Here is a 22,002-nt window from a genome sequence, read left to right on the forward strand (position 1 = left end):
GGAAATAGAGCAGGCTCCATAGCAGCGTTTTACCTATGTGCCACTACCCCCTCCCAATCTCTGAAAGGGTTTGAAAATTTTCTCTTATTAGGTGGAATACATTAAAATAATAATAGCTCACTCCACAGAGAGCATTTTGGACCACCAAACGAGAGTTACTCAGGTGAGGAGCCAGAGTCCAAGACAGGCCAGGTGGGATTACCTTCAGATATGTTCCAAGGGACATCATAGCCTCCTGAGATGTCTGGGCATCATTAAGGCTGCCACAAGAGCGCGGGAAAGGAGAAATCAGAGCCATCCATTCCCACACATGCCCAGGAGCAGGGCAGCTTTGTACATGTTGCAAAGATGACGTTTTTCTTTGACTTGCCCATGTTCTGAGTGAGACCTTTGGCCCAGTTTTAGGAGCCAACTGCGCCTCGATAAGCAGGGGTGGGGCTTTCTGGAGGCAGGAGTCTCAGGGCTCTATAAAGCCCTACTGGGCACTGCCGGACATCTCTCCCACGGACTGTCTGGCTTTCTACTCGCTCCACTGAAAATGCAGCGGCTGCTGACTCCAGTGAAGCAGGTCTTGCAAGTGAAGAGACTGATTCAGGAAGCGTCTCTCATCCCTGGTCACCTCTCAGCAGCCCACCAAAGGTGAGTCATATTGTTCCCAGGAACTATCCAGGCCACGCTTAGAGAAGCATCATGGAACTAGTAAAAGATAGGTAGAGCTCCTGCCCTAAGGAAAAAACCCCTGGAATCCCAGTCAGAAGTTGGCAAGGTGTGTGCACAGCCTTAGAGAAGCGAGTTAATATCTCGGGGTCTGTTACCTCATCTCTAAATGGACAGCCCCTCTCAGCTACAGAGTTCCAGGATCCCAAACCTCTGACACCTGCTATTTGTAAAGGAGGACATCCTTCACTCCCCCAGCTGTGGAAGCAGTGGAAGTATCAGTATCAGGGCCCACGGCATTCTCCCCTCCACCTCTGTTCCCACTTTTACCCCCAGCCCCTTCAGGATTCTGTGCAATGGCAGGGTTGGTAAAACCAGCTGCTGCAACCTACTGCAGCAACACTCGAAATGGACCGAGGACACGAAGCGTGTTCCTCAGCCCCCTGATTTCCTGCAATGGGGAAATGAGATGTGTGAGTGTACACGCGCACGTGCAATCAGCTTGTGCACGGAAGCACACGTGCACTCCTTTTCTTTGTAAACATTCCCCCAGTCTGGCCCCAAGTGCTCGCAGTCTCCCAGTATGGATGGTAACATAGCCGTGGCTAGTCGCCCCGGGACCCCTAAACCATCCACTGCATTCTAAGATTCTAGGGCTAGCCCTTCCTTTCCTCTCTTTTCTACACTGCGTTCCATGAATACTGAGAAAAATGACTGACCTAGGTCTCCCCTTGCCTGGTACCCAGGGAACCTGGGTGTGTGGATGTGCGGGGGAGGAGGTGATACTCTTTAGGCCTCCTTACTTTCTTTATGACTCACCACCTTGTCCACACTCTGCCCCACCCCCTGCATACAGGTCAAATGTCCCTGCTCAGAGTTTCACTTGTTTTTTGTATTTGTGAGGAGGGGATTGACGTGGGTTTGCTTGTTTCAATAAATAACAGTTGGCTGCCCTCCAAGAGACAAACCTCAGCAATCACCACTAGCCTGCCCCTCCTTCTGGCGTTGTTGGGTCCAACTTTTGGAACCATCGTCCACATTTCCCTTGTTGCTGTACTCACAGCTAATCCCGTTTCCTGCGGTCTGAATGAGAGTTTATGGGTTTATGGGTCTTCTTCTCTGGATGTCTGTCCCCTCTAATCCAACCTGCAGCGGCTCTAAAGCCCTGATCCCATCTCAGCATGTGCTTCACTGCCTGGAAAATGAGGGAAGAATCGTGCCCTCCACTCTGTGGTCCCCACCTGCTTTTCTCATGCATGGTCTCCCTACTCCCTTCACTCTCCACTCCAGGCATCCTTACCTGTTCGATTGCCCCCCCCTACTGTGGCCAATGCCCTTTCAAGTCCCCTCCAATTCTTCATCAGCAGAAGCTACACTCACCCATCAAAGTTGACCTCACATGTAGCCTCTTCCATGAAGTCCTTCCTGACCTTCCCATCCACAGGGACTCTGCTTCCTTTGGACACCTGTGGGATTTTGCCCACGTCTATCTTGTGACCCTGGTCATACATTGTGACTCTCAGTTGGGGTACGTGTGTGTGTTTATCTCATCCCTCCCTCTGGTCAATGAGGTCCTCAAGAACCTTGACTTCCTCTTTTCTTTGCCCCTTCCCTGTGCCTGGAATGTAATAGCTGATTTTGAAACAAAGGGGATGGAGGTGAGGTGAAGTAAAGAAGTAAAAGCTTGATGCATGTTCTTGAACCAAGCGACACCAGAACAAAACCGATGTTAAATTAAATAGAGTGTTTGTTCTTTAGAGAAAGTACAAGATTAAAAGCGTACTCTGAACTCCAGTGGTCTAGTGTTTCTGGACCTCTGCAAGTTAAGTTTTCCTCTGAATGTTAAGTTTTCTTCAAGGCTCTGTAATCCATTTCTGGATTATATCTGGAATAGCCCCCTATGCAAATAGTCACAAAAGTTACCAAGTGACTGATTCTTGGAACCTCTCCTTGCTGCCTTAGGTTCCTAACTGGGAAGAGAGGAAAAGAGTGATCTCAGAGAAGGCAGAGTGAGAATGAGGCTGAGGCTGAGGGAAAAACCAGCCAAGCACAGGACTGGCTAACCATTAGCTCGTAGGTACTAGGGAAGTTCCTCCACAAATATCTGAGAGTACAAACTCCAATTATTGGGGGTTGGAAGGACACCAAATAAGTAGGGCATGTAACTAAACCCCAAACCTCTCCTGTCAGATATGGGTGAACATTTATCACGTTGCCTCACTGTCTTGGGATCATATGATCTACTTTGCTCACAGTAGTCTTTCACAGTGACCCCCTCCCCCATGGGAGAACTGGGGTTTTCAGAAGCCCAGAATCCTCAGGATGATTGACAAACACACTCAATCTGAGTTACAGTTCCTATGGCATACAGCTAAATTTATAAGCCTGGGGAGCCATCCTATCACTCTTCCATGGCCAGATACAAGTTAAAGGGACTTGGTGGCACTCATGAGTGTAACACACACTAGATGGCACCCAAGGCAGTGAAAGGACAGAAGATTTCTAACCTGTGACAAACTGTGAAGTTACTCTGAGCTCATCACTTCACCAGTGTGTGCTTTGATTTCACCAACTGTAAAATGAAGAGTATCATTAAAGTGACCAGATTTCACGTACTTTCACGTGGGAGCAGATGGGAGGAGGACTTGGTGAGCTCTGTATTTGTAGCTGGAAGGAGAAACTCCAGATTTTCACCAGAGGTTTTGAAGACAGGTAAGTGGGTCCAGGAAAAAAACAGATTCTCCTTCCTCTTCTACTGACCCTTTCATCATTTCATTTCTGCTCCCATTTAGAATTACTCTCTGCCCTCTGTATTCTCATAATCTTTGTTTGTTCCACTATAAATTTTGCTATAAAAATGTCTGCCTCGGAGCCGACCTGTTGGCTCAGGTGGTTGGAGCACCGGGCTCCTCACACTGAGGTCGCCCAACCGATTCCCACATGGGCCAGTGAGCTGTGCCCTCTACAGCTAAGATTGTGAACAATGGCTCTCTCTGGACAGGTCAGCGTGGGCTGCTGAGCTGCCATGAGCAGCCGGTGGCCAGCGTGAGCGGCCGGCAGCCAGTGTGAGCTGCCATGAGCAGCCGACCAACTGGCAACCGACTGCCTCAGCCAGAGCGGGGGTGGGGGGGAGTGCAAGGCTCATAAAACCAGCATGGGTCAGGGAGCACAACTAAACTGAGAAACAATGGCTTGGATGGGGTGGGGGGGACAGAGGCAGAAGAAAGGGGAGAAAGAAAAAAAAGGTCTGCCTCTTCCACTGGGCTGTGCCCTCTTTGTAGGCACAAAAGATATCTTATTCACTGCTGTGCCTCTGGAACCCAGCACTGTGTTGGGCGTGTTCAGTAAATATTGGGATGCCCAATCAGAAAAAGCAGAGAACATAACATCAAGCAGAAAACATCCTTAAAGAGTAGAAAAATTGTAGGTATGTTTTTGCATAGAAAACAGAAAGGAGGGGAGAAAGGGGGATAATGAGAAGGACACTCTAAAAATGGATGAAATCTTTAAAATTATGGCCTGTGGGGTTTATAACATATGTAGAAGTAAACTGTATGACAATAATAGTTCAAAAGTTTAACTTTCAAATGAAGTTTAAAAAGTAAGGATTTGCACTGTTCACAAAGTAGCAGAAATATTAATCTGAGTTATAATAAGTCAAGTGTGCATATTATAATCACTAAGGTCATTACTAAAAGAAAAAGAGGAGATGAAATGGAATGATAAATACTTGCTTAATCCAAAAGAACACAGAAACGGAAACATAAAGGACCTATGAGGCAAATAGAAACAAATTGTGGGATGGTAGACTCAATTCTAACTATATCAGTAATTACACTAATTATAATTGGATTAATTACTCCAATTAAAGCACCAATATTGCAAGACTTGTTAAAAATTTAAAAAGGCCCTATGCTGTTCAGAATAGATGCATGTTAAATACAAAGACCTTTAGAAATTTAAAGTATAAAAGGACAAGAAAAGTTATACCGTACAAACAGTGATCAAAAAGCTAGGGTGGCTTTACTAACATCAGGAAAAGTAGACATTACAGCAAGATTATCACAAAGATAAAGAAGGACATTTAATAAGGGTAAAAGGGTCAGTTCAACAGAAATGCATAACAATCCTAACTTTGGATTCATCTGATAACATATATATATATGTCTTATATAGAGAGAGAGAGACAGATAGACAGAGACAGAGACAGAGAGAAATTGCTGTGTTGTTTTTTGAGGAAACTGACTAGAGACCATTAGTGGGATTCTGACTGTTATTTCTACTGCAGGTTTTCTACAGTCCCTTCTGTCCCCTTAGCCAAAACGGATGCTTGGCCAAAAGATGTGGGCATCCTTGCCTTGGAGCTCTATTTCCCAGCCCAATATGTCGACCAAACGGACCTGGAGAAGTTTAACAATGTGGAAGCAGGGAAGTACACAGTGGGCTTGGGTCAAACCCATATGGGCTTCTGTTCCGTCCAAGAGGATGTCAATTCTCTGTGTCTGACAGTGGTGCAGCGGCTGATGGAGCGCACGAAGCTCCCATGGGACTCTGTGGGCCGGCTAGAAGTGGGCACTGAGACCATCATCGACAAGTCCAAGGCTATCAAAACAGTGCTCATGGAGCTCTTCCAGGATTCAGGCAACACTGACATCGAGGGCATAGATACCACCAATGCCTGCTACGGTGGCACTGCCTCCCTCTTCAATGCTGCCAACTGGCTGGAGTCCAGCTCCTGGGATGGTATGTGCTGCCAGAGGTTACACAAGAAAGGAGTTGGGCCTGGAAACTAAATCCTCAGTTTTGCTTCTCCGTTCCCCAGGGAGGGCGGGACAACTTATTCACACTGCTGCTATCAACCAACAACCACAATGATGATAAGCGCTTAGACTTTTATAGCTTTATGCAGTTAATTAGGTAGCATGTTCACAGAACCGTTCCTTTAGTCCTTACTACAGCCTAGGAAGTGGTTGTTATCCCTGATTTACAGATAAGAAAATGGAAGATCTGATATCTTACTTACAAGTTAGACATCAAGGGGAAAACACCCTGGTAAAAATAGACCCAAAGAATCAACAGATAAGCTGTTACACAGAGTAGTTCTACTCTTTCTCCCTTGCTTGGTTTCTAGGAAATTGCTTTTTGCATATTAACGTTACCCTGGATCTTACTTATGTTTTTCCTCCGTGCTATATTGGAAGGAAGAACCCTGTTGCGATAGCATAAAAATGTCCAAGGGAAACAGTACAAGTGGAGAGTTAGAAACCTAGCTCTGCCAATAATCATTGACAAGTGCCTTACCCTCTTTGAGCCTCAGAGTTCTTATTTGCCTACCTGCCTTGAAGGCTGGTGAAAGAACTGAATAAGATATCCATGGAGATGTAAAAGAAGAGTACCTGAGCAATCAAAGCACTCTATATTTACTAAGTTGGAAACTAAAAATAAAACCTTAGAAACCATAAGGAACACTAATAATAAAAATAATTACGAAGCCTTGATATCGGCTGGAACCTTAGAGATTTTCTAATCCTGTGTTCTTTATTTTTAAAAGAGGCCAAGAAGAGTTTAATGGTTTGTCTATGTTCCTGCAGCAAGGCAGTGCATGTCCATACATACACCTGTTCAGTGTTTTTTCTGAGTGCCCTACATATAGCCCTACCCTTAGTGGTTCCATTGATTTGGGATATGCCAGTCTCTACATCATGAAATCTGTTTTCACAGTGCTCTCCCTGCTTGGCACTTATATTATTACCTCACCAGCAATCCCTATGATCACCACCAATGTTTCCAACCAAGCATTTAGTTGGAGAGTAGCAATAAAAGGTAAGGGACACTCACCAGCCTTTAAGCAAATATCAGAGCCTATGTTTGGGAGCATCGTCATTTCAAATAAGCAGATTCTGCTGAATGTCTGGGCATTCCACAGAAGAGGGCTACAAATGCATCCTCGTTCAATATAATATTTTGGTGGGCAAAATACTGAAAAAAAAAACCATTGAGATGTGGATTGTTAGTTTGTATTAAAACAAAAATCATATTAAGCCTGAGCCTAATGACAACCGCCAATACCAGACAAGGCCAATGTCGATGAGATCTCTGCTTCTGACTAACCTGGCCAACCATCCCCCTGGGACACTTGGATAAGAGGAAGTGTTTCTGAGACTCACCAGGAAGTTTCAGATCATTCCTGAGAGACAGCAGGGTGTGAGGGAAGGAAAGAGTGGTACTGGCTCAGATGCCCTGAGAGACCTCATCTGCCCTATCTTTTTTTAATGAAAGTAATTGAAATTTATAGTTTTAAAAAAACATATACCCATACACAAAAGGGAAGAAAAAGTTCCCGTTGGCACCTCATTACCATTTTCAGGAATTTAACACTAACAGTTTCTGCGTGTTCTTCCAGATTTTTCCTATGTACCTGCAAGCATACATGTATCTATTCAGTTTTAGTTTTTAACATTGTGCATATTATTCCTCATCTCTATGATATCTTTGAGATCATTATCTATCTCTATCTCATATACATTATATATATATATGTATATATATATATATATATACACACATATATATGTGATTTACTGCATTCTTTTGAAAGCTACATATTCTATTGATGGATATGCCTAACTATTTAACTGGTGCCATATTGATGGATATTTTGATAGTTGTATGTTTTTTGCAATTATAAGTAATTGTTTAAATGAACATTGTACAATAGCTTTGCGTGCTTGTGATAATGTGCTGTAAGAATGGATTCCTAAAAGTGGAATTGCAGGATATGTTGATTTAAAGTATCGATAGAATGTGCCTGATTGCTCTTCAAAATGTTGTACTAGAGGTGACCTGTTAGTTCAGTTGGTTAGAGCGCGGTGCTCTTAACGATAAGGTTGTCAGTTTGATCCCCGCATGGGCCACTGTGAGCTGCGCCCTCCACAACTAGATTGAAACAACTACTTGACTTGGAGCTGATGGGTCCTGGAAAAACACACTTAAAAAAAAAATGTTGTACTAAAGTACATTCCTGCAATGCATGTTATCAAACTTTCTAATCTTTGTCAATTTAATAAGTAAAATAATATTGTCATTGATTTGCCCTTTTTTCACAAGACAGCTTCGATTTTTTTACAATGTTTATTGGCCATTTTCCTATTACATACCTTGTATTTTTTATGAGACTTTTATACATGAAGGAAATTAGCTTTTTTTGGTTATAACTATTGTAAATACTTCCCCAGTTTGTCCTTTGAGTTTGTATCTGATAGAAAGTTTTAATGTTTAGGTAGCCAAATTTACTGATCTTTTTTTTAATGGCTTTGAAATACTTTTATAGTTTCCAAATATATATATATGCTACCAACTCCAACCCCAACGAAAAATATATACTTTCATTGTATATAAAAGTACATACGAAAAGTATATATATATATATATATATATATATATATATATATATATATATATATTCTATATTTCTCTATATATATTCTATCTATAGAATATCTATCTATCTATATATATATTCTATAATTCTTAAGAAAAGGTTCTTGGGTTTTGTTGAATTTGGGTTGGAATCCTGACTCTGAATCTTTATCGTACTATCCATTAGCTGTTGGCTCTGGCCAAGTGACTTCAGTTCTTTGGGCCTCAATTTCTTTGTCTATAAAGAGGGGATAACTGTCTCTGATATATAGGCTTATTGTGAGGATTCAATTATATAGAAATATGGCTCCCAACACAGTACTGGGGTAAATCCCGGGTCTTCCTTACAGATGAGATAGAATACTGAAATCACCGCCATTATCTGTCCCCCAGACTCAAGTGGGGGGGCTGGCACAGTACTATCAGATGAAAGGGGGAAAATAATAGTCAAGACCACAATCATTTACTGACTAATAGTCTGACTAATATAGAGGTAGTAACTATGGATCACCTACATTAAATGCAGTTACTCAACATAAACCCTTTTCTCAAAGAAAGTAGTACATTCAAAGCACATGGTTTGCAATCCTGTCAGAACTGGGTTTAAAAATCAAATTCCATATTCACTAAGTGGGTGACCTTAGACAAATTACTTAATCTCTCTGGAAGGCAGTAGGTGTTACCTACCTCATTGGATGGTTTTAAGGATAGTTTGATAATAACTAGTGTCTAGCTAGTATTTCAGATGTTAGTTTCCCTCCCTATCCCTTGACCTTCTATTGGAGGGAATTTCAGCCACAGAGGACTAGAAGGTGATGGGTACAAGCATAAATTATCTCCCAAACTGCCAGTTAATACATTTTTCGTGGAATTCAGAAACGGAATTCTGAATAAGTGAGTATTGTGCAGCTAGAGTAACAAGATACTGAGTTTTGACTTTGCATTTCAAATGTGTCATGCTGAGTCTCACAAGAACATAAACTCCATGAGGCAGGGATTTTGGGTTTTGCTCGCTGGTCTATCTTCAGTATATAAAGTTGTGCTTGGCACACCGGAGGCACTCAGTCTACTCAGGATTTGGTAACGATGATGATATTTCTTGTCTCTCGTGACAGGTCGCTATGCAATGGTGGTCTGTGGAGATATCGCAGTCTATCCCAGTGGTAATGCCCGCCCCACAGGTGGGGCTGGAGCCGTGGCAATGCTGGTTGGACCCAACGCCCCTCTGGTCCTCGAGAGAGGTTTGTAGCGACCTATGGATACATGGTACCAAGAGACTGTGCATGGCATGGCCAAATGCATAGCTCCTAATCCCAAACTGGCATACCACTACTCAGAGCTGAAGGATGGGTTTGGGGACGATGTCACTTACCTTCAAAAGGCCTGACTGGGGAGCAGAGGGCAGAGAGAAAGGGAAGAGAGGCATCAGCGAGGTTTCCTCTTCTGCACCATCACATGGGGATGATGAAGGGTGGACTCAATGCTGACAAAGACCTTTGGGAGCTAAACTGCCCATTGAAGATGAAAGAAGATAATTGGGAACACAGGGAAAGCCTTTCCTTGGAGACTGTTGGTGTCTCCTCCAGATTTCGTTAAGCCCATATAGGTGTGGAAAGGAAAGTGTAAGCCTCATTTACATAAGAGCAACAATCTAGTCAGCTCCCTTGAACATGTGAGGAATGTTGAGTGGGCTCGGGTTGGGCACGAGACAGGTAAAGACCAGGAGACCATTTGCACGTGGTTCTCCCGTCCCCATTGCTCTCTCTATGTGGGCTGCACTGGAATCCCTGAGTCCCTTACGTGCCTTGCCAGGGCTCCGGGGGACCCACATGGAGAACGTGTACGACTTCTACAAACCCGATGGGGCTTCAGAATACCCTCTGGTGGACGGGAAGCTCTCCATCCAGTGCTATTTACGGGCCTTGGACCGATGTTACATGGTATACCGACAAAAAATCCAGAACCAATGGAAGCAAGGTATGCGGCTCAGAGGGCGGAAGTGGGGCTCTGTGTACGTGGGGCCAAGGGTTTGTCCTAAACGCTTAAGATAAGGTCTCTTCTTGCCTCTGAAAATGATCTCAAGAGAATTGTTTCATGTCCCCTTCTTCTCATGCCTTTCCCTGGGCCTATGCTCAAGTTAATTTGAAAGTCATCCAAACTCAAGTATGAAATTGCCTCTGACTTGAGCTAAACGAAAGAAAGTAAACAACATAGTTCAAAGCCACCAGTAGGAAACCAGTGGGTGTCAGCCACCTGGGGAGGTAGGATGGTGAGTAAGCCACCACATCCGACTGGGTCTAGATTTGTTTCTGCTGAAGTCAGGAGTGATTTGACTGTTGGTTTGTAGTTTGCCACCTTTTAAAGTCTTGCTGATGTTAAAAAAAATCTTACTGGTATTTTCGGTATGCTGCTATCCGTGATGTTCCTCTGGGTGGTACTATTGCAAGTTGATTTTATTTTCACTTTTAGTTTCAGAATTTTCTGGCTAAAAAAATATGTCCTACTTTCATCATCAGAAAAGAAACAAAGTTTATTTTAAAACTACCCTGAAGGCTGCTTTTAAGAAATAGAAAGGGTGCTTACGTGCTTAGCCATGCAAAAGGCAGATCTCAGTGTGGGGAAAAGCATGGGCTGAGCATGGATGCTGTACGGGTGGGAAAAGGAGCCACTTCGTGCCCCTTTCCACCGCACTGGGTGAAATGCTAGCTGCCACAGCCATCCGCCATGGCTGAGGAGTCAACTTGAACCTCTCTGGGCCTCTGCCCATCCACTATCAAATTGCTGCTAGCTAATTGTTCTGGCCTCCTCTGAATTCTTGTGGCATTCTAATTTTAGTCCTTATTCTCATACGGAATTTGATCGATGCAGCCTGGGATCTCAGCACTAAATTGTCAGCTGTCCCAGTGGCAGCAGATGCACTGCCCTGCTCTTTGAAATGAGAGGAATAGTCTGTATTGCTGAGTCAGAGACATCAGAGCCTAAACCCAAAGCCAGCCATTTTCAAGCTGGGTGACCTTGGACACATCACTAAGCTTCGTATTTTTGGAGACTCTTCTTTCCTCCTCTGGGAAATAGAGGAGAATATAGAACACAAGTTTGATTTGGAGCCGTTATCTGTCGTAGAGGTTGGCAATAGTAGATAGGGAGAATATATTTGTTTCTTTCCCTTGTTTCTTTATAAGGAGGGTGCTCAGTGAAATGCTTGCAAAATGAATGAACTAACCTTATGCGTGTTTGCTGGAGGTAAGAGCTAGTTGTCCCTCGGTACAGTTAGATCTTGGAGAGTAGGTCGCAATGGCTTATCTGTCACGCCACATCCTTGCTGTCACACTTCCTCTTCCAGCTGGCATCGATCGACCTTTTACTCTTGATGATTTACAGTTTATGATCTTCCACACACCCTTCTGCAAGTTGGTCCAGAAATCCCTGGCTCGTCTGATGTTCAATGACTTCCTGTCAGCCAGCAGTGACACACAGACCAGCCTCTATAAGGGGCTGGAGGCCTTCAGGTGAGTCCTCTTGATGTGGGGAGCCTAGAGGCTCGTGAGGGGTGAGGAAGGAGGAAGTTTCTGCATGCTGTGAGTCTGGACCACAAGCCACTGCCGTGGGGAAAAAAGGACAATCCTCCAACACAATAGAGTGACGCCAAGTCCTTACAGGGGTTCTTGTCTGCGTGGCATGAGGCCCTCCACCTTTTATCTCAGGGAGCACAGGGAGTTAGTTGGCCAGGACCTGTAGATCAAGTGACTATTAGAAGCTTCAGAGAATGTGAAAAGGAGGAAAGGGAGTATGGTTATGCCATTCAGTCGATAAACATCTGATGAACATCAGCTATGCCAGACATCATACTAAACTCTAGGGACACAGAAACCAACGTGACACCATGATCCCTCCTTAGAGGCTCTCACAGTCTATATGGACAGAAACACCTAGAAGCAAATAATCAGAGTCCAAGATGGCAACTTGGGGAGGATCCAGTCTCATTCTGACTTGCCATCGACCTCATGAATGTTTTGCTTATTGCCTCAGTTTCTCCCATCTATGAAATGGAGATCGTCTAGTGCATCCCTTTAAATGTCAATAAAGCAAAAAGGATGCCATTTATTTATGGATTACTCTGAGAGTTTAGAAAAGAAGAATCTTCAGTACAAAGAGTTCCCACTGGGAAGGGCATCTTTCCCTTTCTTCCTGATAACTGTTCATTTCAAGGTTTGTAGTATTCTACCAGTATCTGCCGCTATTACTAACTACTGCTACTAACCCTGACACTAACTAAAACATCCAAAGTAGCATAAACACTGCTTATAAGACCTTCCTCGTGAGGGGAAAAGAAAATTCTAACATATAGCAAAGAGAATAGCTTAGTATCTTTTATATGCACAAGTCTCATAAATAATAAGATAAACACTGCAGTAGAAAACTAAAAAAAAAGATATGGATAAGAAATTCCTCAAAGGAGAAATGACATAATCATATTTTTAAATGTGCACGCTCATTAGTAACAAAGTGAAACAAGTTACCGTGTTCCTTACATCGCTTTTTTAAAAAAATTGAATACCCAGAATTGGAGACACTGTGGAAAAATGAGCAATTGGTGGATGTATAAATTGAGACACGGGTTTGGGGGAGGAATAGGAAAACATGAAGTTAAGGCCTTAAGAAGGTGCATGCCCTTTTGGCTCAGCAATTTCACGTGTTTAAAAGAACATGAAGCTTTTCACTGTGGTATTTTAACTAATTAGAACAGGAATGGGGAGATTGGTCAAAGTAGGGTTCCCATCATGGCCCATTCTACAGCCTTGAAAAACAATGTTACAGAAGATAACTTAATGTCATAGGGAAAATTAACTAAGGAAGCTTGTTAAGCAGATTGTATGGTGTGGTTTCTATTTTCCAATAAACTGTATGAAAGTAAGGATGGATTCCACAAGGAAAATAGGAAGCAGTGCTCCCTCTGAAGGGTAGCACTAAGTGACATGTTCTTCTTTGCATGTTTCTGTATTTCCAAACATCCTATAATGAAAACATGCGCCCAAAAGTCTTCTCTCTGGAGGCTGATGCTTCTCCCCTCGTTGCCTTCCTCCCCTCCTGTGGCTTCTCACCTGGCCTATTCCTCTGGCTGCCTCACAGGGGCCTAAAGCTGGAAGACACCTACAACAGCAGGGATGTGGAAAAAGCATTTCAAAAGGCCTCTCTAGACATGTTCAACAAGAAAACCAAGTCCTCCCTTTACTTCTCCACACACAACGGGAACTCATACACCTCATCCCTGTACGGCTGCCTGGCTTCACTCCTGTCCCAGTAAGTTCTGTGCCTGCCCCCCACAACTCCCTCCAACCCCTCCCACCTTCCCACCCCCATCTGAGAGGCCAGTCCAGTAGAATTCCTCTTATGGTTCAGATTTTTTTTTTTTTTAAGAAGGAAGGAAGGAAGAAAGGAAGGAGGGAGGGAGGGAAGAAGAAAGGGGAAGAAAACTTGTTTCAAAGGTATATGTATTATAGGCAGGTTTGTTATCAGTATTAAACAGTTGTCTTCCAAAGTGAAGTACATGTGTTACTTCACTTTGTACTGTGAAGGGACTGTGCGATTTTTCTCAGGTTCTATTTGGTGCAGCAAGAAAAGAGAACTTTTACGCATATTTTTCTCTCATCTATTTAAAATCTCTGTACTTAGTAAAGCATGGTAGTTAAGAAAGCCTAGCTTTGGAGCCCACAACCAAGGTTCAAATCTCTTTATGGCTTATTAGCTTTGACCTTGGAAAAATACTTAACCTCTGTATGCCTCACTTCCTCCAGCTATAAAATATGTACAGTAACAATATGTACCTTCTAGGGTTTTGATGAGTGTTAAATGTCTAAAGCAATTAAAACTGTAATGCTCAGCAGATGCTCAAATGTTATCTGTTATTTCTATTGACATTCTATTTTGTGGGTTTTATAAGGAAATACATGTACTATATAGTGCATGCATATAACATAGGAGATACAGAGGGTGCCAAAAAAACTATACACATTTTAAGAAAGGAAAAAACTGTATTAAAATTTGTAATAATATATATCTATAACAAAAGATGAATACAAGTCATTTGTATACATTTTTTGGCACCCCCAATATACATGAACTTGATGAAATTATTATAAATGAGGGAATGAATAAAAGAGTTACAACTGGTAAAGCATCACCAGTCTACATGGAAGTCTTGAAGGAGAGTCCAGTGGTCTGAACTCCACTTGGAGATGCCTTCAGAGCCCACTGAACTCATCTTGTCCTCATGGGTGGGGAGAAGTTCCCTCTACACCCCGAAATTCCGTTATGCTCACTGTGCCTTCTGTCTCTTGGATTTCAGCTGCTCTCCTGTTAGCCCATTTTCCTCCTCCTTGGCCTATCCCCAGAGTCTTTCAAAAAACCCTTTGTGTAGAGTGCCCAGAAGCCATCTCTAAGTTGCAAGAGGTAGACTCGCTTGGGCTGAAAGGTCGGTGGTTTATTTGATGGGCAGACTATAATGCCAATGTGTTTTCTGGGTTCTGATTTCTTCTCCTGCAGGCACTCTGCCCAGGACTTGGCTGGTTCCAGGATTGGTGCCTTCTCCTATGGCTCTGGATTGGCAGCAAGTTTTTTTTCATTTCGAGCATCCCAAGATGCTTCGCCAGGTGAGTCCCGTCTTTCTAGCAGGGACTTCCAACAAGATCCATCTGCTGGAAGAGACCATTTTCTACCTCTCTGCTACTGAGACTCCTTCACTCCCGCCTTGGCAGAATAATGTGATTGAGAGCAAAGGAAATCCCTAAAGGGCTTTAAACAATGGAGTAAACTTATCTGATTTATGTATCTGAGGCACTCCCCTGGCTACTATGGAGAGACTAGATTGAAGAAGAGCAAAGGTGATTATGGGGAAACCAGACAGGTTGTTCCAGCAAAGAGTCCAGGCAAGAGGTAATGATGGTTTGGTTTCAGCTGGTTATAGAGAAGTTGGTGGGTTTGAGATATCCAGTGAATATTTGTTGATTGTTTGATGGCAGGTGTGATCTGAGGCATGCATCTAAGTGCTACATGGGATGAACCTTGATGACATGAGTGTCTGCCCGTATGTTTTGCTAACAGGATGTGTTCTGACCCTTATTACTTCTTGGCGTTGTAATCTGCATACTGAGAACTTCCGCCAGTTCAAGCTCCCACAGAACCTGGCTCTCTGTTGGACTCGGGAACAATAGCTGTGATCGCGGCACTGAAGCATGAGTTTATCAATCTTGCTTTTGCTTTCCAGGCTCCCCCCTGGAAAAGCTGGTATCCAGTATCTCGGACCTGCCACAACGCCTGGCCTCCCGGAAGCGTATGTCTGCTGAGGAGTTCACAGAAATAATGAACCAAAGAGAACAATTCTACCGCAAGGGTAAGGAAAAGCAGGAGGAGGGAAGGAGAAGGCAATTTTTCCCAGTATCTGAGAGCCCAGGTCTCCTCAGAAGACTAGAATACCATAGGTCAGGGTGGAGATGGCTATGAGGTATGATTGGCAGAAGATCTGTTAGGTGCCCAGGGGTGAGAACTGGGTGGGGAAGCAGAAGGCAGAGCTGTGAAAAGGAAGGAGGCAGCAAGTGGCTTCTCAGTGTAGACTGTAGCTAGCCACCCAAAACAGGGCACTGGACAATGTAGTCCCTTGGACGTCAGGTGTGTGGTCTTTGAAAATGCCATCTTTGTGACCGTTGAAAGAGCCCAGACTTTGGAGCTAGATATCCAAACCTAAACTGACCTGTGACATTCACCAGCTCTTTATCTTGGGGAAGATTATGGAACTTTCCATTGTCTCATTTCCAAAATCACACCAATTTTGCAGGGTCGCCAGACAGATTGGATGAATTCATGTCCTCAATAAGTCATCGATAAATTGTACTGTCTCCGCCCCACTGCTCGCTTTCCCTACCAAACAAAATATTGCCCCCAAAAGCAACGAAAGTAAAGTAAACCAATGCTAAAGATACAACAGGAGAGACCAGATGGTGGTTTTAAAACCACAGTAACCATATTTTCTCAAGCGAAACTTGGGACACATGGTGTGTAGTGTGGTCTGCTTCCGGTTCTTCTGCTGGCCCAGAGCTACGCTGGGTAGTCGATGACTTCGCAGCCCCTGCAGCACGGCTAGGAGACTGTCACCATGAATAGGTGTCCTGTTACTATTTTGTCTCCCCCAACCCCATAGAGCGCTTGATGAGTATTGCCTCTTCTCTTCCACAGTGAATTTCTCACCTCCTGGTGACCTAAACAGCCTCTTCCCAGGCACCTGGTACCTGGAGCGAGTGGACGAGCTACATCGCAGAAAGTATGCCCGGCGTCCAGTCTAAAGGTAGTGAGTGAGATTTTCCAGGGTTGGTGGCATCAAGCTTTTCCTCCGGGAAATAGATGCAGTTCTGATGGTGGAACCAGGCCCGAGAGGGTCTGTAGCTCCCAAAATGATCAGAGGTGGGGAGTTTGTGCCGTGAAGACTGAGTGAAAGTCTTGGAGCTCTTTGCCCTGGAAAGCCAAACTCGGGGTGGGGGGGTTGGGGGGGTGGGGGAAGGCATGTTCTTAAATTTTGAATGTGAAGAAAAGAGTCAACTTGTTTACCTGATCTGTTCATAGTAGGACACTTCCCCAGACACTTGAGAGAAACAAAATGAGCGCCCAGAAGGGAAAGCAGGCTGTGAACCTGAACCTATAGAACTCACTACTCCAAAGGGGTGAAATCAGTAGCTTCAGAAAAGGTGTACAGCAGTGTGTTGGGGACAGAGTCATAAGGAAACAGGGTGTTGGGGACCTGTTAGAACCAGACACCTTGGCTGGAGGGAGCCTTAAACCTAGGCAACCGTATACCTTGTGCGGAGAAGCAGTGAGGTTTTAGAAATCAGTGGGGAGAGGCGTAAGGCAAGCAGAGTTTATGGAAGAGAATTCGGGTGAGTGAAGAAATGGGAGAATTCTTAAAAAAAAAAAAAAAGAAATGGGAGAATTCTTTATGGTACTTTTAAAGGAAAATCAAGTATTCGGAATTAAAATCTTATAGTTTGTGGACCGAGATGCCTGCCTTCAGTTTATCTTCCAAATTGGCAAGGTACACCGAATGGAAGAGTGAGAAGCAATTTCTTTTGCAACACATACATCTCAGTAAATACAGTCCCAATGCCCAAATACATCCTCTATGTTTTTCTGGCTTTCGGATTGCTGCTATCCTTTGGCAAGGGATGGGGGAGGAAAAAGGAGGTTTGCTGAGGGCAGGTTGTGGAACAGGGCCTGGAGCAAGAAGTCTGCAGATAAGGGAGATACCCAGAGAAATCAGGAAAAGCACAGGACAGGGTGCCCTCAGTTCCTCATAACCACTGAAGCCCTGGGGTGTCAGGGACCGGATGGGCGAGGTGACAGGGGGCCGTAGGGTGGGGCTGAGAAGGCAACTCTGTAAGCAGGTTCACCAGCTTTTGGTACTGCCAGGAGTTGTTTGTTTAAAACATGGTTCTGAAGGGCATATCAGCAGCAAAGAGGGGGTTATTAGATGTATCAAGCTATTTCCGCCACCAGAAGCAGAGCAGGAGGGGGACAGAGATGGGCAGGGAGAGGGGAGGGAAGAAAGAGAACTTTGGGATTCTCAAGGCAGAGCTCCCTCCCTCTCGATGTCCACCAGCTTCTCTCAGTGCTTAGGCAGCACTGTGCCTGGTGTACCTTAGAAGAGAAAAGCTGCAGCTCAGTGGACTTGTCTCATGCCAATGGCTGACATGAGCCATAAAGCTACCCCAGTGAGATTTTAGCTGAAATAAGGATTTTATGTCGGTCAGCGCTCTGTGGAGTTCTGCACTGCCCAGGTTGCTCTCCTATCAGGCAGAACGCGTCATGGGGACCCTGCCCACCTCCCAGCCTCCGCTCCAGCTCTGGTGGTGGTGGCGCTGGAGTAGGGCACAGGTCCCTCAGGCATCCAGGCTTGGGGCTGAGGGGAAGGGGTGCAGTGGAGCATGGAAGACCTCAGGATGCACTTAGGAGAGCCCCCCACACACCCACACACTCACACACCACACAGCCCCCTGCCCCAGGCACAACCCCACCACCTTGTCACCTCAGGCAGGAAGAAGGTACTGCTGGTGGTGATGCCCAGGATGAGACATTGAATGTCCTGCTTTTGTTTGTTTCAATTCTGCAGCTCCATGGAGTGGCTTCTGGGAAGAGTGTGCTAGCAGAGCTCTCCCCCAGGAATCATAAAAAAAAAGAAAAACCAACAACCCACTCTTAGCTGGTAAATAGATTGGATTGGACACCTCTGCCTGCATAAGCATGGGCCTTGTAGAAGGAGGGGCCACCCTCAGGGGGCCTTTTATGTCTTTTCTTGCATTATCACTGCCCTGAGCTTGTGGTGCTGTGGACCAGGGGCCCTTTGGGAAAAGAGATGGAGAGGAGGCCTAGCCTTGAATCACTGACCTCCAGAACTGTAGCTTGATCGGCTGTCTCCTTCAAGATCCAGCCAGCTTGCTTATCATTTGGTATAGCTTTGTTATTATTGTTATTATTATTATCACATTTCTGTGCTGTTATACTTTGATTCATTTCTTAAGACTTTCTGTGAATTTCTAAATGTTACATCTGGTACGAAGCTAATATAACACAATTAAAAAGATAGAGAAGTCAGGGGCGGGGGGTGAAGGGAGTCAACTGTATGGTGATGGACAGTAACCAGACTTTGGGGGTGATTACTTTGCAGCATCTACAGATGTTGAGTTATAATGTTGTACGTTTGAAACTTATATAATAAAAAATCAATAAAAATGAGGGGCAACTAGGCCCCGATTGTGCACAGAAACAAAACTCACAAGCAATAAAGTTATACTCAAAAAAAAAAAAAAAAGATTGAGGAGGAAATGATTCCTGTATTTCCTGGAAACCAGAACATGAAAAATGCCCCAGCTGACACACAGAGAATCCTGCCAGACCTCCTGGCTCTGGGGGCCCTTACTCTCCCCTGGGTATGGAAAAAGGGACACATGTTAAACCTGATAAGCTCAGGAGACTGAAAATAACCACATAGGATGGCGTAAGCATAAAAATTCCTAACTAAGGTGGGCCATGGCAGGAAATCATATCCTTGGCCTGTAGCTTCCTTGACAAAGGTCAGTCTTTACCTTAAGTGAGCCTGTCTGTTGTCTTTTTGCAACTAAGATAACATACTCTTGGAATGTCAGAGTAATCTCTTTTTCTGGACCCCTCGGGGGACACAACCTACCAGACCAGAGCAGGAAACTACAAAATCCCTCATTGTTATCTTGTTCCCCAAATACCATCTCTATGTGCTGTAAATGCTGTGAACTATCCTGTGCCCACCAACGCAAAAGAAGTGTGTGTCTCTCCATTTTGCTTTTTATCCAATCCCAGAGGTTTCCCCGCTTTGCTTTCTCCCACCCCTTTAATCTATAACCAATGGATTTCATATAACCCTCCTCCTTTGATCCTAATGTATAAAATAAGTTGCAAAACGGCCATTTTCCGGAGCATTTTCTCAATCCATTGAGACTTTGCTTCCCGGCAATTGTCGTCAGTTTGGCTCAAATAAACTCTTTCAAGTTTATCTAAGGCTGGATGTTTTTTTCGATGAGACCCCCGACCGGATCTTGCAGCTGCCCCACAGTAGTAAAATCGAAGAGCACTCAATTTACAATCCCCTTCTCTCCCTCTCCCCTTGCCACACCATTCTCTGGGAGGGGAGGGGAAACACAGGTGGTGAAACAGCTGAGGCCTCCTGCTTCCCTTTTCTGACGGAAAGATGCCTGCAGGGGGCAGAAAGCACTGGGGGAGCTGTAGATCAACGCTCCTTGGCCACGGCGTGCCAGAATTAATCTGGACAAATAAACACCGGTTAACGGTAAGATTTTGGTTTCTCAAGCCCCCCAAAAAACCTTGTGATACCTATCAGGAAATTTTTCTGTTAGAGGATTGTTGGACTGCTTGGGTTAGGGCACTGCTTTTCTCAGGATCCGCTCATGAAATAGCAGTGGTTGCGGGAGGTGGGGAGGGAGATAAGGATGGGAGTGGCAAGAAGGGGAGGCTACTATGCTGTTGTCATTCATTTCCTTTTAGAAAGTTCAGCCATCCTAAGAGAAACGGATACTTTGGAGAGGAGAATGGTTTCCACTGGTGGGGAGCAGGGCTGGCTAGGGGTGGCTAGCGTCGACTCTGGGAATGAGATGCTGGGCCTGCTCACTTCACTGCTCGCCCAAAGCTATTCGTGTCCCCCAAGGCACCGGAAAATCCGAGAAAAAGCCACATTTAAGCAGTGAATCCAGTACCAGCAGACTCCCTTTCCAGGCCCTCGCCCATGCTTGCTCAGCTCCGACCCCGTTACACCAGCTGTGGCTGCCGCTTAGCAGCCCCTCTTTGCTGCCACTGGCTGCCTGCTCCACTTTGCATCTTGGTTGGGGCCCTCAGTCTAGTGTGGCACTCCTGGCGAGACACCATGTGCGTTTCCTAAGATCTCCCGAGTCGTGTCCATAGTCCTGGGAGAAAAGCCCACATGCACCTGTGCTGTGGAGAGAAGACTCTGGGCCTTGCCTTCTGTCCATATGGGAGTTCACCTGGAGCTCTTGGTGCTCAAACCGCCTCCATGGGCCTTAGCGGCCAGGACCTCCCATAGCACCCAGTGCTGGGGCCAAGCCTGCCTCCACTCAGCAGTCATTTGGACACAATGCAGGGGTGATGTTAACACTATTTTAGAGGTGGCCGGATGGCTCAGTAGGTTAGAGCGTGAGCTCTGAACAACTGGGTTGCCGGTTCGATTCCCACATGGGCCAGTGAGCTGCGTGCTCCACAACTAAATTGAAGATAACGAGCTGCCACTGAGCTGCTGGAGGGGTGGCCAGTTAGCTCAGTTGGTTAGAGCGTGAGCTCTCAACAAGGTTGCCGGTTCAATTCCCGCATGGGATGGTGGGCTGCACCTCCTGCAACTAAAGATTGAAAATGGCAATTGGACTTGGAGCTGAGCTGTGCCCTCCACAACTAGATTGAAGGAGGACTTGGAGCTGATGGGCCTTGGAGAAATACACTGTTCCCCATTTTTAAAAAAATTATAACAGGGGTATTAGGATGCTGACCAGTTGAATGGATGGTACCCAGACCCCTGCACACTTGCTGAATATCAGCCCTGGTTCAACTGAGGGCACTCAGGATGGCACTGGTTACTGCCACCATCACACAGAAGTTTCCACCCCTTCCTTTCCCCTTCTTCACTCCCCAGAGCCTTCCTTGATAGCTCTGGGATCCACCTCATTAAACGTGACTCCTTGTGGGGACAGAGCCAGGAGTGCAGTTTCCAAGCTCTTGGCCTTATGTGGAAAGGTGCTGGCTCAGGTAGTAAATGGCCATCAACTGTGACTGGATGGCCATCAGCTGTGGCTAGTTGGCCATCAGCTGTAACCAGTGAGCCATTGGCCACTAATATAACTGCCGTGGCTACGCTAGCAGCAGATGGTGGCTGAGTTAGCAAGCACGGATTGCAGTTAGCAAGTGGGGTTGGTTGGTTGGTTGGTTGGCAGAGAAGCGGACGGCAGGTTGCAGATCGTGTGGCTCCTGCCTCCTGTGTCTCCAACCCAGCCACCAGCGAGACTACAGTGGTATGACTCCCCTACCTGTGGCTCCGTGGGTGTTCCTTTTTGGCCTCACCATATCCTGTGTTCTTATGCGGGGAGCGGGACCAGAGATCCCACGTGACACCCTACATGACACTCCTGCTAGCTCTCAACAAATCCCTCTTCCTGTGTAAGGTCAACGTAGGAGGAAATGATTTCTCCAGTTGCCCTGTCACCACTTTCACCCTAAGTGGTGTTAATATGCAGTGTAGGGACAGAGACCCAGAGAGCAGTTTCCAGGCTCTCGACCTCACGTGGAAAGGTGCTGGCTCGGTTATTAGATGGTCATCAGCTGTAATCAGAT

The 22,002-nt window shown here is 45.2% G+C and overlaps 1 protein-coding gene across 2 annotated transcripts; it reads left to right on the forward strand.

Annotated features, from left to right (window-relative positions):
• The first annotated feature begins 486 nt into the window (after positions 1–486).
• Positions 487–19,644, forward strand: HMGCS2 (3-hydroxy-3-methylglutaryl-CoA synthase 2). Of its 2 annotated transcripts, XM_081025112.1 has the most exons (11): positions 487–639; positions 4,946–5,400; positions 6,379–6,480; positions 9,192–9,317; positions 9,889–10,053; positions 11,420–11,585; positions 13,207–13,377; positions 14,620–14,726; positions 15,341–15,466; positions 16,306–16,414; positions 18,230–19,644. In XM_081025112.1, the coding sequence occupies exons 1-10, from the start codon at positions 539–541 to the stop codon at positions 16,410–16,412; spliced, it is 1,626 nt and encodes a 541-aa protein (XP_080881238.1). In that variant the 5' UTR covers positions 487–538; the 3' UTR covers positions 16,413–16,414; positions 18,230–19,644. The 2 variants fall into 2 exon arrangements, with proteins under 2 accessions (XP_080881238.1, XP_080881239.1); XM_081025113.1 differs by lacking the exon at positions 6,379–6,480.
• Positions 19,645–22,002: the final 2,358 nt, after the last annotated feature.

The sequence above is a fragment of the Rhinolophus hipposideros genome (assembly GCF_964194185.1).
Source record: "Rhinolophus hipposideros genome assembly, chromosome: 19".
NCBI classification, from domain to species: Eukaryota; Metazoa; Chordata; class Mammalia; order Chiroptera; family Rhinolophidae; genus Rhinolophus; species Rhinolophus hipposideros.

Coding starts and splice junctions, on each gene's coding strand:
- HMGCS2 (XM_081025112.1), top strand. CDS start 539: ATGCAGCGGCTGCTGACTCCAGTGAAGCAGGTCTTGCAAGTGAAGAGA. Junction 5,401..6,378: donor GGAGTCCAGCTCCTGGGATG/GTATGTGCTGCC, acceptor CTGTTTTCACAG/TGCTCTCCCTGCTTGGCACT. Junction 10,054..11,419: donor CCAGAACCAATGGAAGCAAG/GTATGCGGCTCA, acceptor TTCCTCTTCCAG/CTGGCATCGATCGACCTTTT.